Source organism: Benincasa hispida, chromosome 8 (assembly GCF_027475165.1).
Source record: "Benincasa hispida cultivar pf3 chromosome 8, pf3_genome.v1.1, whole genome shotgun sequence".
NCBI lineage: Eukaryota > Viridiplantae > Streptophyta > Magnoliopsida > Cucurbitales > Cucurbitaceae > Benincasa > Benincasa hispida.
In genome coordinates this window covers 11,794,835-11,809,586 of record NC_143485.1, presented here as the reverse complement: position 1 = coordinate 11,809,586, position 14,752 = coordinate 11,794,835, and the positions used below count along the sequence as shown (strand labels likewise).

At 36.5% G+C, this 14,752-nt stretch overlaps 1 protein-coding gene across 1 annotated transcript; it reads left to right on the top strand.

The window, feature by feature from the left end:
• Positions 1-7,627: 7,627 nt before the first annotated feature.
• LOC120083853 (cytochrome B561, amino-terminal protein) lies at positions 7,628-11,704 on the top strand. Its single transcript, XM_039039740.2, has 7 exons — positions 7,628-8,170; positions 8,502-8,557; positions 8,680-9,596; positions 10,012-10,201; positions 10,391-10,576; positions 10,725-11,101; positions 11,201-11,704. The coding sequence occupies exons 1-7, from the start codon at positions 7,977-7,979 to the stop codon at positions 11,339-11,341; spliced, it is 2,061 nt and encodes a 686-aa protein (XP_038895668.1). The 5' UTR covers positions 7,628-7,976; the 3' UTR covers positions 11,342-11,704.
• The last annotated feature ends 3,048 nt before the right edge of the window (positions 11,705-14,752 follow it).

Below are 14,752 nucleotides of genomic sequence, written 5' to 3'. Positions count from 1 at the left end.
ATCTGAAAAGATATTAGCTTTAGAATTATACCTCTTGGAATGTTCCTTTTCTTCTCTCAATTGTTCTTCAATTTTGATTGCATAAGGATACATATCTTCCAAGTATAATTGTGGATATCTATCAACGATATGAGCAATTTCTCGATTTAAACCTCCAAGGAATCTAGACATGGTGTCTTCTTCTTCTTCTCGAATATTTGCTCTTTCTATCCAAGTTTCCATCTCTTGATAATATTCAGCTACACATTTTGTTCCCTGCCTCAAAACTTGCAATTTAGTTCTCAAATCTCTTTCATAATTTTTTGGAACATATCTCTTTCCCATGGCTTCTTTAAGTTCTTCCCAAGTTTCAATGGGATCCTTCTCTTTCCTCCTTCTCTCGGATTTGAGATGTTGATACCAATTTCCCACATGGTTAGTGAATTTAGCAATGGCAAGTCTCATCTTCTTATTCTCACTGAATGTGTTAGAATCAAACACATGTTCTATCTTCCTTTCCCATTCCAAGTATGCCTCCGCATCCGACGATCCACAAAATGGTGGAATTTTTAGCTTGACTTCACTATCTCTATCTTCATGGATTCTTTCTCCTCGTCTAGGGTGCATATTATTTCTTCATCTTTCTCTCATGTTTCCTCTTCCTCCAATTTATCTTTCTTGTTCAACTAAGTCAATTACTCCTTCATCTTCTTGTAAGACTCTTTGTTGTTGTGCCCTTCTTTCTTGCCTATCTTCTCTCATCATTTCCATTATGCCTTGAATGGCTTGAAGAATAGCCATATTAGTATCTTGTACTTGTGGTACTCCTTCACCCTGTGACATTTTAAAGTTAGTAATAAAAGGACCTCACCACACTTTTCACCAATTTCACTTAAGAACACTCGTGTTTATCACTCAAGGGTAGGCTTTTGGTACTAGGTTAAAGATGTAAGGGTTGGCTTATATTTTTGGTGCAATCTCACTAAAATTTTGATAAAAACCAATTCAAAATGTTCAACTCTCACAAGCTAAGACTAGAGTAACTAAACTTAGGCTAAAAATAAAACAAATCAGGATTTTTTTTTTCAAATGAATGACAAGAAACTTTCATGTGCTTTGGATCTTTGATTTCTTTTCTTCTTTTTTTTTTTTTTTTTTGTTATTGTTTTTTTCTTTTTCTTTTTCTTTTTTTTTTTTTTTGCTGACTTTTTTTTTCTTGCTGACTTTTTTTTTTCCTTTATGATCCAAGAGCTTATTTGAAGAAGTTTTCAAGACAAGTTCTAGTATGTCTTGTTACAAGATGTAGGTAATTGCTATGGAGAAAAAAAATGAAATAAAGTAAAGATAACACCTCTAAAGTCGGCCAAGAACAATGAACAAATTCTCTTATACCAAATGATAAGCCCGTGATGCTTGTTGGATGCAAAGCTAGAGGTCCTTCTAGGATCCTTGCAAACACTCACAAAGAAAGCTGCTTAGATCGAACTTAGAATCTATGATGGTCACTCTTAGATCCTAAGACAACTCATTCCAAAATTAGCTTGATCAAGACTAATCCAATGAATTGATTTAAATATCAAATCTAAAGCAAGATTTGAAAGAAAAAGACAACACCAAAGGGTTGAATAAGCACAAGCTTTTTACATCAATAATTTGAGTTTTGAAGAACATTACAAGCCATTTTATAGGCCAAATGGTCGTGGATAGACCAAGAAACTCAAAAGTCATTCAAATACAATTAATTGCAAATTGTAGAAAATAACACCTAGAAACTTGAAACTTAATTGCATACTAAATTATAAGTCAAAATGCAAAACTAAGAATGTAGAAAGTCTTCAAATTTCTTTATATCTCCTCTAGAAGGCGGCAAAGTAGTTATTCACGTTTGACAAGGTTTGACATCACATTTCCCCATGCAGTGCATACTTGACAATATTTTCTTTACAAAATCTGCACACTTTTTTTGACCACCATATCATCTTCCAACTATAGGACTTTTCCCGTGCCATCTTTATGCCATTCTCTTCTTGACTCATTGAACTAACATTATATAAAACTTTGGTTTCAAAATTATTTGTCGATTCTTGTGAATTTGCTAGTTTTTTAAGATGTAGTGTAAATGCCTCTTGAATCTTCTTTGCCTTGCTTCTTGTAATTGGTTCTTTAGGTGCATGCAATGGTTCAAGGGTTGAATTCACATCAAAGTGTAAAATGGGTCTAGCTTTGGAACTCGAATTCACCCAATTGCTTGATTGATCATATAAAGATAACGGTCATTCAATCATGCAAAGGCTCACCCACTTTGTTTAGTTGACCCAAACAAGTGTCCCCAATTTATTAACTAAAATTAGCCCTAAATGCATGTTAACCACTTGGAACAACCAACTCATCAATAATACACAATCCTAACATTACTCCTACGTGATTTCAACAAGGCAATTACGTATCACAAAGCAAATAATCTTGGCAACAACGTGCATCTAAATAGTATAAGAACTCCAACTTTGCAGCCTTACTTTGGTAACTCTCTCGCTTTCTTTCCTACACACTAACAACTAATGATGAAAGAGGCTAGCATTGAGCAATATAAGTTTAACAAAGACTTTTCTTTTTCTCTCTTTTTTTTTTTTTTACTATGCTTTTCAACACTTTCTTTTTTTATTTATTCACAAATGGCTTAGCTAAAATCTAAGCATGCATCATGGAATTGTGCTTCGAACAACCTAACAACTACCACTAAGGTCTTTTGGAATTGCAACAAAAATTAGACCATAGAACAAGATTCTAGGTTCTTGAGACTTAAAATAGATGGGCAAAGCACTAAGCATGCATGAAAACTTATATATATTTTTTTTTTTTTGGAAAAATGGGCTAAAAAATCATAATTATACTTCAAACTTGCTCAAAAGCAAACAACATCACATAAAAAGTATATCATCAATGGTTCTAATCAATAAGACGAGCAATAAAGCAAACAAACAGTTTATGCACAAGATGCTCAATGACTCAACAAGATCACAGGTCTTGATCAAAATCCAACCTTCCTCAACTTCAAAAGCACACATTGTTCTTAATGTATAAAACAATAAAAGGTGAAGAAAAAATAGAAGGAAAACATAAAACCTTCGCTTAAATTTGGATGTGCACCAGTGGCGAGGGTTGCTTCTCCCTAATCTTTCTCCTTTCAATTGACACCTGAGAAATAGAAAAGAAAAATAAATTTAACCTACAAAAAAAAACAAAAAATAAAAAGAAATTAAACTAAGAAAGTGAGTAAATGTTTGACGCTTGGCTGCGTCCAAGAAGCACAAATTTTTTATGTCATTATGCTTGACGAGATTCATATGTCTAGGCACATAAAAGTTCTCGTATTTCTCTAGCCGTATCTTTTGGCTTGGGTCAATATAGCTTTCAAAACCAACAAGTGCTCATGCAAGTAAGTCATTTTGGATTTTTATATCTATAAAAGTAAAAGAAATAAAAACTGACTCAACAACTTATTCAAAATAAACAAAAGAATGAAAAGAAAAATAACACTTCTTACTCGTAAGAAATTAAAGAAGAAAGACTCATGAATAAGGGAAATCCTAGAGGATAAAATAAACTAAGCCTTTCCAACATTAAACTTTATCACCCGAGCTTTTTTAGGTTTCATCACAAATTCTTCTTTAGTCTACCAACTAGTTTTGAGCACTATATGCTATACTCCAACTCTTACTATCGATGTGGATTACCTCACAATTATGTGCCTCGATGGTGTCAAAAGATGACTGCAACAAGGGTTCATCTTGCCTCCTAAATGATTCAACTATTTGAGTGACTAAATCACTTAAACTCTATATCTCAATTCAAGTCTCTAGTTCAAAATAAAGACTCTTATGCTGGAAACGGAGATTTTCTTTCTTAAAAAGAACATTTTTGTTAGCAATCTCTCACCACATTTTGTAGGGACATATTTGGGTCGACATTATGAGTCTGCATCGACATATTAGGCACAACGGGGTATGAATCGTATTGGCTCTACTCCCATCCTTGATTTCCATAGCCAAATGATTCCTCTCATCAAGGACAGTAGGAATTGTAATCCTTTTGACTTGATACCCTCCCATAGAGTAGTCGTGTGGCATTAGACTCTACTGCAACCTAGGACATGCTTGCATAGGATGACCTACGAACGAGAAAAATATACATACCTACACTTGCCGTAATCTCCCTGCAACCACTTGACTAATAAAAGAAAAGATACTAAAAAAGCTAACAGTTAAGGTTACTCACCTCGTTACTTGGCCAAGCTACTCCATTATATTACTCCCAATCTCATTGAGAATGTCATGACATGCGTAGGACAAAGATACAAAGAAAAAAAATCAAACACAAAAGAAAGCTTTTAGAAAAGTACCTAGGCAAAACTAATTGGCTTATCCAGTAATGCAACAACTTGAAAGTTAACTTATTGAAGGTCTACAATCAAATATAATTTATATACCATTCTACAATTACCAAAAGTAAGTAGTATTAATAGGAGACTAGGTTGATCCATAGGGAAGCGTAAGAATAGTTTCTACAAACTAAATTCTTAAATAAACAAGGGGTTTAGTGTGGAAAGAGAAAATGTAGAAAAACATGTCAAATTACCATAAAAAAGACTATTAAACACTATGAACTGGTCACTAAAGTTGGTCACATAGTTGGTCAAGGTGACCGTTAGAGTTGGTTATCGAAGGTGGTGTCACCAAATTGACTGTTGGAGGTGGTCTTCACTGAAGATAATAGTCGAAGGTGGTCATCGAAGTTGGTTACTAGTTGGTGAAGATATTGAAAACATTGGAAGGAAAGGAAGTTGATTATTTTAACCACGAGTAATAAATAGTGTTATTGTAGCAAAATAGAAGTTAAAACAACTCTTACTCCCCATTTTCTTAACACACGCCCCAAACACAAAGTGGGTTATTTAACTCATCAACTTATTCCAAGTTAAAGTCATAAAGACCCCTTAAATGATTATTAATTGGAGCATATGTTCTTTTTCTTCTTCTTTTCTTTTCTTTTTTTTTTTTTCTTTGAATTTGGGGTTTGATATTAGATAAGAGATAATGAGGAGTGGAGGAATTTAACATACATAGAGATGCCCATTTTCTCTAGTAGGAGCAGGAAAAAAAAATCTTAAACTAAGACGAAAAATACACATCTTTATTTCTTAAACTTAGGTGTAATTAACATATAAGGTTGAAGGTTCACCAAAGGAGGCTCAATTGACGTACGATCAACAATAAAGAGGTCTATCTTTTGAATCTCTCTTCTTCTATTATACTAACAAAAAAATGGTCCGGTATTAGAAGTTATTTAAAATATTCGGTGCTCGATGAGATGATACTCAATAGTGATTATCAAAAGTTCTTAAAATACTCGATGCCCGATGAGATGATACTCGATGGTGATTATCAGAAGTTCTTAAAATAGTCGATGCTCGATGAGGTGATACTCGATGGTGATTATCAGTAGTTCTTAAAATACTCGATGCAATACTCGTTGCTCGATAATGAAGTACTCGATTGGGCCTAATCAGTTTGTTAAAGCCCATCTCTGTGTATGTATATACTCATAATTTCTTTAATAAAATATGTGAAGATATTCACTCTTTTGAATGTTGGTTGTTAATATGGTATCAAAGCAATTTTTCCTCTAATTTTTTTCTTTTTTTTACTCTTCCGCTCTCTTTTTCGTCTTCAACCTCCTGCCATAAGTAATGATAGTCTTCTGTTCAACACTGAAAAACCAGTCGACCCTACAATTATTCCTCCAAATAATTCCTTCACATCTTCAACTTCTCAACTGTTGGGGTTGATGCCCTAAATCTCGTAGGGTCCTGTAGTTTGTAGACACTTGTATGAACAAACATTTTGTGATTTATAATATATGATATTTTATTCACGTTGTCTATGAAATATTTGATATTTTAGTTGCATTTACCACAAACCAATAAACTAAGATCCATGGTTGTCGTTGTAACTTAAATATGTATGCGGAAACATACAAATGGATCATGTTTTAAGTGATAACCTAAATGGTTTGTAGTATATGGATAAGGTTGGATACCTTATCCTAGTGACACTACGAGTATGACCCGCTTTGTAGGTGTTACAAATGTTGTAAAGTGCTACAAATTATCTGATCCTGATCATTCATGTATTAGACATGCGAGCGAGGATATTCTATACAAAGAAGTTTGTATAAGACCGGACCAAAAAATGTTTAGTCTCGTTATATAACGTCATTCATAATTGAGACTTTCATTTCACTAGGATGACCATAGGTAACATGACCTTAATCCTGAGTGAGTTGTAAACTCATGCCTATGAAGACGGCCCTTTGATTTGCATGGGTGAGAGTGGCCAGATCGCCGACTCAACAAACCTACCATTTTGGGGATTCGTCTGGTTGGGGAGCTAGGAACTCAGCTACACATGATGGAATTCACTCCTTCCCAAAAGCAGGGGTAAGTAGATAAATTACTCCCTTAAGAACTAGTTCCGAGTCTTGAACAATGTGGCACCACACCCTCTCTTGGCCCGAGAGGGGTTTAGTCATAGTGAGACTATGATCTATTATTTATTAGAGGGATCAGTGGTACTTAAGGAGTCAGATGTAACTACAGCGGCAAAACGATAATTTGGCCTAGTTGTACTTACCTGCACTTGCTGCAATCTCCTTGCAACCACTTGACCAACAAAAGAAAAGGTACTCAGAAAGCTAACGGTTAAGGTTCCTCACCTTGTTACTTGGCCAAGCTACTCCATTATATCGCTTCCAACCTCATTGAGAATGTCATGACATGCATAGGACAAAGATACAAAGAAAAAAAAATCAAACACAAAAGAAAGCTTTTAGAAAAGTACCTAGGCAAAACTAATTGGTTTATCTAGTAACGCGACAATTCAAAAGTTAACTTATGAAGGTCTACAATAAAAAATAATTTATATACCATTCTACAACTACCAAAAGTAAGTGGTATTAATAGGAAACTAGGTTGATCCATAGGGAAGCCTGAGAATAGTCTCAACAAACTAAATTCTTAAATAAACAAAGGGTTTAGTGTGAAAAGAGAAAATGCAGAAAAACATGTTAAATTACCATAAAAAAGACTATTAAACACTATGAATTGGTCACTAAAGTTGGTCACATAGGTGGTCAAGGTGACTGTTGGAGTTGATTGTCGGAGGTAATTGTCACCAAATTGGCTATTGGAGGTGGTCTTCACTGGAGAAAATAGTCGAAGGTGGTCGTTGGAGTTGGTTACTAGTTGGTGAAGTCATTGAAAATATTGGAAGGGGAGGAAGTTGATTATTTTAACCACGAGTAATAAATAGTGTTATTGTAGCAAAATAGAAGTTAAAACAACTCTTACTCCCTATGCCCCAAACACAGTGTGGGTTATTTAACCGATTATTAATTGGAGCATATGTTCTTGTATATATATATTTTTTGAATTTGGGGTTTGATATTAGATAAGAGATTATGAGAAGTGGAGGAATCTAACATATATAGAGATGTCCATTTTCTCTAATAGGAGTAGGAAAAAATCTTAAACTAAGACAAAAAAATACACATCTTTATTTCTTAAACTTAGGTGTAATTAACATATAAGGTTGAAGGTTCACCAAAGGAAGCTCGATTGACATACGATCAACAACAAAGAGGTCTATCTTTCAAATCTCTCATCTTCTATTATACTAACAAAAAAATGAATGGTCCGGGGTTCTAATAAGAATATTACATTTATTTTATAAAAATTGAAGAGAAAAAGAGAGAGAGAGAAAAACCCTTGGAGGCTATGGGGTTTTACTGCAATTTCAAACTGACGGGACTCGTTACTCAAGATGAAGAGATTCTGTAGAGAAGAACATCTTGGAGAAATCTTCCCCAATGTCATAGTATAATCGAATCCCTGTTTCTGTTGCAAAACCCTAAATTGAATCCCAAACTCGGGCCCATTACGAATGGAAGCTGCCGAAAATGGCAGAAGAGCCGATAGCTCTTCTTCTCCGAAGCCCTTGAAGTTCTCAGCTTATCAGAACCCGGCCCTATCCGCCGCTCTCACCGCCAACAGCCTCCAACCTTCGAAGTTCACCTTCCTCTGCATCTTCTCCCTCTCCTCCGTATCTGCATTTGCCTTTCTTCGTATTCTTTCCTGGTACAATTTGATCTACTGCACCTTCCTTTTATGTGTTTTTTAATTTTCTCAACTTTTTTATCTTCGTTTTTCTGTATATGGCTTTGTTTTGTGTGGACTGTGAATCTTTCCGTTACTTCTGACTCCTTAAAACTGAAGGACACAGTCCTGTTCAAGTAAGGATGTAGATTTTCGTTAGTTATGAATGAGGGTTTTATGAATGTTGTCTTGAACTAGTGCTTGAGAAAGAGTTCTGCTGGAATTCGTTTCCAGATATTGTTTTATGCTCTGGGTTCTGTTTTCCAGTTAATTGAAGCTAAGGCTTTCTTTTTTTCTTCCTGAATTAATGAAGGGAAAATGCGATTGTTGGCAATTTGAAGCTCAAGAACTTTCCTGAAGAGGCAGCCTGTAAGCTATTAGATTATTCTCATTTGTTTATGTCTGCTTTGAGCTTGAGCTACCACCTTGGACACTTATGGCTGTATTGATTTTTTTTTTTTTTTTTTTAATTCTTCGCTTCTATGTTTCAGATTTGTCTGCCAAGGCTGCACAGATTGTGGTAGGCTTAATCTTTTTAGGAACAGTATTAGCCTTTTTCAAAGCGATATCCTTGTATAGGAAAAGATTCAGTGGTGTTGTGTCTGTTGTATCTGCCACCAAAGGAACCAAGGAACAAACACCTCTTTCCAAGCGTCAACTGGGGCTTATGGGATTAAAACCAAAGGTTGACAATGGGACATCTGAAAAGGCTGTAAAGCCTCCAAAATCTAAACCCTACTCATCACCTTCTCCTTCTTATGTTCTTGTTCCTCTTCATCAATCAATTAGCAGTTTTAGTTATTCATCTCAAAGAAACATAGATAAATCGAACTCTGCCAGTGGGAGCAAAATGCAGTCTTTTGCAACACCTTCGACATCCCCGGGTTCTGCATCTTCCTTGTATCTTGTCTCTGGAGTGGCCTCACCATTGCCTTCTACTCAGAGTTCATCAGGACGGGATTCAGTGGTGTGTACCCCGTGGTCAAGCAAGCGAGTATCCTCTCTTAAAGAAATTACATCTGAAGAAGGCTTTGAACGATTTCTTACTGAAGTAGATGAAAAATTAACCGAGTCTGCAGGAAAATTGGCAACTCCACCCCCCACCATTGGCAGTGTTGGTATAGCCAGTCCCAGTACTGTGGCTACTTCAGCCAATACTTCTGGAACTACCAGAAGTACTCCCTTGAGGCCTGTAAGGATGTCACCGAGTTCACAGAAATTCACCACTCCTCCTAAGAAAGTAGAGGGCGATGTTCCCTCCCCAATGTCTATGGAGGAAATGGTTGAAGCTTTCAAGCATTTGGGAGTATATCCACAAATTGAAGAATGGCGTGATTGTCTCAGGCAATGGTTTTCTTCCACATTGCTTCATCCTCTTGTAGAAAAGATTGAAACCAGTCATGTTCAGGTATGGCTGTTCTACATTGTGCTTTAGTAATTAATTTTCATTTGCCATGACTGAAATTTCAATCATTTTCTTTAGTCAAAGCCACCAAAATTTAGGAAGTCTATATTGGGCACGTTAACTTGTTGATGATCAAGTTTTTGGTATAAATATAAATTATATGTCATAGAAAATATATGAGCATGTGCTATAACCTATAATTTTAACCTGTATAGTGGAACATTTTAATTTCTTTTGTATCTCTGTATTAAGATTTATGTGTGCGAATTTCAAACTAGGCTGATTTATGGCTGTGTTTGAGAGTGATATTTGATTAGTTGGATGAGGAGTTTTGAACTTCAAATCTAATGATAATTATATTGGTAGGTTACACATCCTTTGCGCCTTATGAGTCTGCTTATCTTCTTGGTTTTTTAAGGTAAAAGAAGTGGCCGCTAAACTCGGTGTCTCAATTGCTATAAGTCCTGTAGGCGACTCCACAGGATCCCTTCCCACTGTGTCTTCGGTTGACAGGACTAATGAATGGCAACCAACACTGACTCTTGATGAAGATGGACTCCTCCACCAATTACGAGCAACTCTCTTGCAATCTATAGATGCCTCTACAAGTAAGGCTTTCCATCATTTTGTTCAAAAGTTTCTACAATTTCTGTTTCCTATTGGTCTCTGGTGATAGTTGGTTTTCCTTTTTTTTTTTTTTTTCTTTCTTTTTTTGGTTGGGGGTGGGGGGAGGGTGGAGTTTAGGTTAACTTATAGAAATAATAATAATTGCTTACAATCATCCACCTCCAATGCAGTCAAAATGCCTCTGGCGAATGCACCACAGTCCCCTCAGCAGAATCCCTTAGTTCCAACCATGCAAGAGTGTGTTAATGCCATTACAGAGCACCAGAAACTCCTTGCTTTGATGAAGGGTGAATGGGTCAAAGGCTTACTGCCTCAAAGCAGTATTCGAGCAGATTATACAGTACAAAGAATCAAAGGTAGGCATAGGCCGTAGATTATCAGTTTATTATGTTTTCCAGTTTCCCGCCGTGTTATTGGTCTCTCCGGAATTTGCAGAAGAATAGATTAAAAAAAAAAAAAAAAAACTTTACTGACTTTCACACCAATGCCTTTGTGAATCTACAGAGCTTTCCGAAGGGACGTGCTTGAAGAATTACGAGTATCTTGGGACTGGAGAGGTTTATGATAAGAAGAACAAGAAGTGGACACTTGAGCTTCCAACCGATTCTCACTTACTCCTATATTTATTCTGTGCTTTCCTAGAGCATCCAAAGTGGATGTTACATCTGGAACCTTCAATCTATGCCGGGGCTCAGTCCAGTAAAAATCCTTTGTTCTTGGGTGTTCTTCCTCCAAAAGAACGCTTTCCCGAGAAGTACATAGCAATCATATATGGTGTTCCTTCCGTTATTCATCCCGGAGCTTGCATACTGGCTGTTGGAAGGAAAAATCCTCCAGTTTTCTCTTTGTATTGGGATAAGAAGCTTCAGTTTTCTCTTCAGGTTGTTTGCCCTTGAGCATGTTATTGAAATTGATCTCAACTACTACAAGTTTTGGAACATTATTAGGATAAAAATAACTGTTCTGATCTTTATTTTCAGGGAAGAACAGCATTGTGGGATTCCATATTGCTTCTGTGTCACAGAGTGAAGATCGGATATGGTGGAATTATTCGGGGAATGCACCTTGGTTCATCTGCCTTGAGAATCCTTCCAGTTTTGAATCCAGATCCTGTAGACTGAGTGAATCACCGTGTTTTTACTTCCAACAGTCTTTTTATTGCATAAACTCACTAGCTGTTACATGATACGCACAAACTGTGTTTATGCAACAATTTTTCTCCTTTGGGCAACATGTATCCTGGGGGATTTGCTTAAGGTCTGGCTATTGAAAGCCTCTAACTTTAGTTTCCCAGCTTGAATGTTCATGTATCCTAGTCTGAATTCTTCAATAGCTGTAGTAGTACTGACCACAAATTCACAAGGGTCCATCATGAGGAATTTTCATAGAACACCATTTTAGAATTTTGTTTGGCTGGCTGTATTATATAGATAGTGTGTATTGAACTTTGAGCTTGAGTGATCCATTTTAAAGTTTATTTGGCAGTGCTTTTGGTTCTTTAAACCGCTTTTGATTTATTAATGATACATGTTTGAGTATAATGTTGAATCGTTCTCAAAAGAAGCCAAAAATATTTTAGAGGGGTTTCTAATGAAAACAGTCGGTAGTTTTGTGATCCATCGATGAAATCGAAGAGCTAACGCTCTCTTTGGATCCCTTGTTGTCTTTTTCATCTTGCTATAGGGATGGAAATTGTAGAGCTCATTGTACTACTATTGTCCATGTTAGGAGTGTTCAAAAAACTTGATGACCCGAAAAAATTGATCAATCTAACTTAATCTGTTCGTTTTGGATTGGGTTATGAATTTTCTTGGGTTGGGTTGGGTTTAAATAAATGAAAATTTTATAGGTTAGATTGGTTCGTGACAAGTATGCAACGGAAGCAAACAAAATGAATAAGTACTTTAATTACATTTAATTTGAGTTCTAAAGCATGCATTTTTAGAAAAACACAAGAGGGTTTCAAGTTTCATACCTTTGATGAATTCTTCCAATCCCGTCTAATTTTAATAAACTAAACGTTAGTTATATCATATATAATTATACAAACCCAAATTCGAATTTGAACCTATTCAAATTCAAACCCTAGTTTCAATTTGAATATTTTCAAATTGAAATTCAATTTGAACAATTCAAACTGATATCATTCCAAATTCACTCAATTTATTAATTCAAAATGTTCATGTTTTACGAGTTAGTAAAGGGACCTTATGGACCTATAAATCATTGAAGGAACTCTTAAACAAGAGTATCCATGAGCGGGTTCGGATCTTTCCTATTTCATTGTGACCGAATTACCACACACATTCTAACAAAATTTTAACACTAATTATAGGCATGTTTTAACAATTAAAATACAACAGATTGAGTAAACGTACCAGTTGAAGACTATCTTCACTCGAACTCAAACCAGCGGAAGCAACCCCTCTACGACCCTCACCCAGAAAACAGTTGCCTAGTAGCACCACGATCGTCTATACGAACGGCCGCGCACGAACAAACAACAACTGGGATAACAACAACCGGGATGACACCACCACTTGAAGCCCTTGGTATTCTCGGAGTAAGAATCCAAAGAGTGGACTTTGATGGAATTGGTAGAGGAAGAAGTAAAGGACGATCGTGTAGAATGAACAAGCAAGTGGGAGATAGTAGGTGACTATCGTATAGTCGGATGCTTGTCGCTTAAAGAAAGGTACACGACCGTGTAGGTTTTACTAAGCGATCGTCTAGCAATTAGTAAGCGATTGTTTAGAAAAGCTCGGCGCGCTAAGCAATCATTTAGAGAAGGTAAGCGATCGTTTAGAAATCGCGTGTGATCGTTTAGTGCACGGGTGTACGATCGTTTAAGCGATGGGCGCTATAGCATAGGCTCTCAACTAAGCGATCGTGAAGTTTCCACACCGTGAGCGAATTTTCGAACTCTTTTTTTTCAAAATGAAAACATTTTTCATTTTATTCTTCAGTTACAATAACCGAAATCAATCTTTCCATTTTCACACGATTTAGGAGAAATTCTCGGCCAATTATCTCATAACCGTCTATTTAAATAAATAATGAATATAATCATATTATATTCTTAACATATAGTTTGATATCACATATCTACTATAGCAATTTCTCCTCTATTTGATATAAATCATATTTATATCTACTTTCCTCCTAAATAATATATCTCATACATTTAGTCAATTATATCATATATAATTAACCAGTTCAATTATATCATATATAATCGAACTTCCTCTTGTCAATTTAAACATTTCAAACTGACCCAAAAACTGATTCTCGACTTTATCCAAGCTACCAAGGGGACCTTATAGACCTGTGGTTCGAAGCTCCAACCATACGTGAATAGTTGACTAAACTCTTTAGCCACGAGATCCACCATCCGTTAACTCCCAGACATTCCAATAAAAACCAACAGCTGAACTCTTCTGACCACAAATATATTTCTGTGTCCATCGGATATAACCAATCATGAGTACGATGACCCTTCATAGACGCTCATAAATACAGCTGGGCCAAATTTACCGTTTTGCCTCTGTAGTTATATCTCACTCCTTAAGTACCACTGATTTCTCTAATGAACAATACAACATAGTTCAACTATGTGTGAACACCTCTCGGGCCAAGAGAAGGTGTGTAACACCACATTGTTCAAGCCTTGGAATCAGCGCTTAAGGGAGCTATCTATCTACATGCCCCTACTTTGGGGAAGGAGTGAATTCCATCTTATATAGTTGAGTTCCCAGCTCCCAAATCAAACGAATCCCCAAAGTGGTAGGATTGAGTCGGCGACCTGGCCACTCGCACCCATGCAAATCAAAGAACCGCCCTCAAAGGCAAGAGTTCCCAACTCACTCAGGATTGAGATCATGTTACCTATGGTCATCCTAGTGAAGTGAAGTCTCTATCATGAACGGTGTTATATAAGTGAAGTAAAATATCATATAATATACATCACAAGCGTTCGTACAAATTGTTTACAAACTATAGGACACGAGACTTTAGGGCATCAACCTCAACAATCTCCCACTTGTCCTAAAACGAAGTGGGGTGTACATAAAACTAGTACAAAATAATAAACTAGGGCATAAAAGCCCAGTCCAAGAAAATCTCCCACTTGCCCTAGTCCAGCCGTGAGTGATCCTGTAGACCCATGCTCTGAAAGTGACCCTCAAACATTTTAGCCGTGAGAGCCTTCGTAAACGGGTCAGCAACATTGTGCTCCGAAGCGATCTTCGTGACAATCACGTCCCCTCGATGCACTATCTCACAGACCGGATGATACTTTCGCTCTATACGTTTGTCGTGCATGTGACTCTTAGGCTCCTTGAAGTTCGCCATTGCCCACTATTATCACAATAGAGGGTAATGGGCCTAGATATATCTGGAAAAACTTCCAGTTCTGTCAAGAACTTCCTGAGTCAAACGACCTCCTTAGCAGCTTCGTAAGCCACTACATACTCCACCTCCATAGTGGAGTCCGCAGTGCACCCTTTCTTAATGCTTCGTCACACTACAGCTCC

What these genes read in the sequence shown, in the direction of transcription:
- LOC120083853 (XM_039039740.2), top strand. Translation starts at nt 7,977, where the DNA reads ATGGAAGCTGCCGAAAATGGCAGAAGAGCCGATAGCTCTTCTTCTCCG. An exon ending in CTTTCCTGAAGAGGCAGCCT is followed by an intron (nt 8,558 to 8,679) that starts GTAAGCTATTAG and finishes TCTATGTTTCAG; the next exon opens with ATTTGTCTGCCAAGGCTGCA. An exon ending in TACAGTACAAAGAATCAAAG is followed by an intron (nt 10,577 to 10,724) that starts GTAGGCATAGGC and finishes GTGAATCTACAG; the next exon opens with AGCTTTCCGAAGGGACGTGC.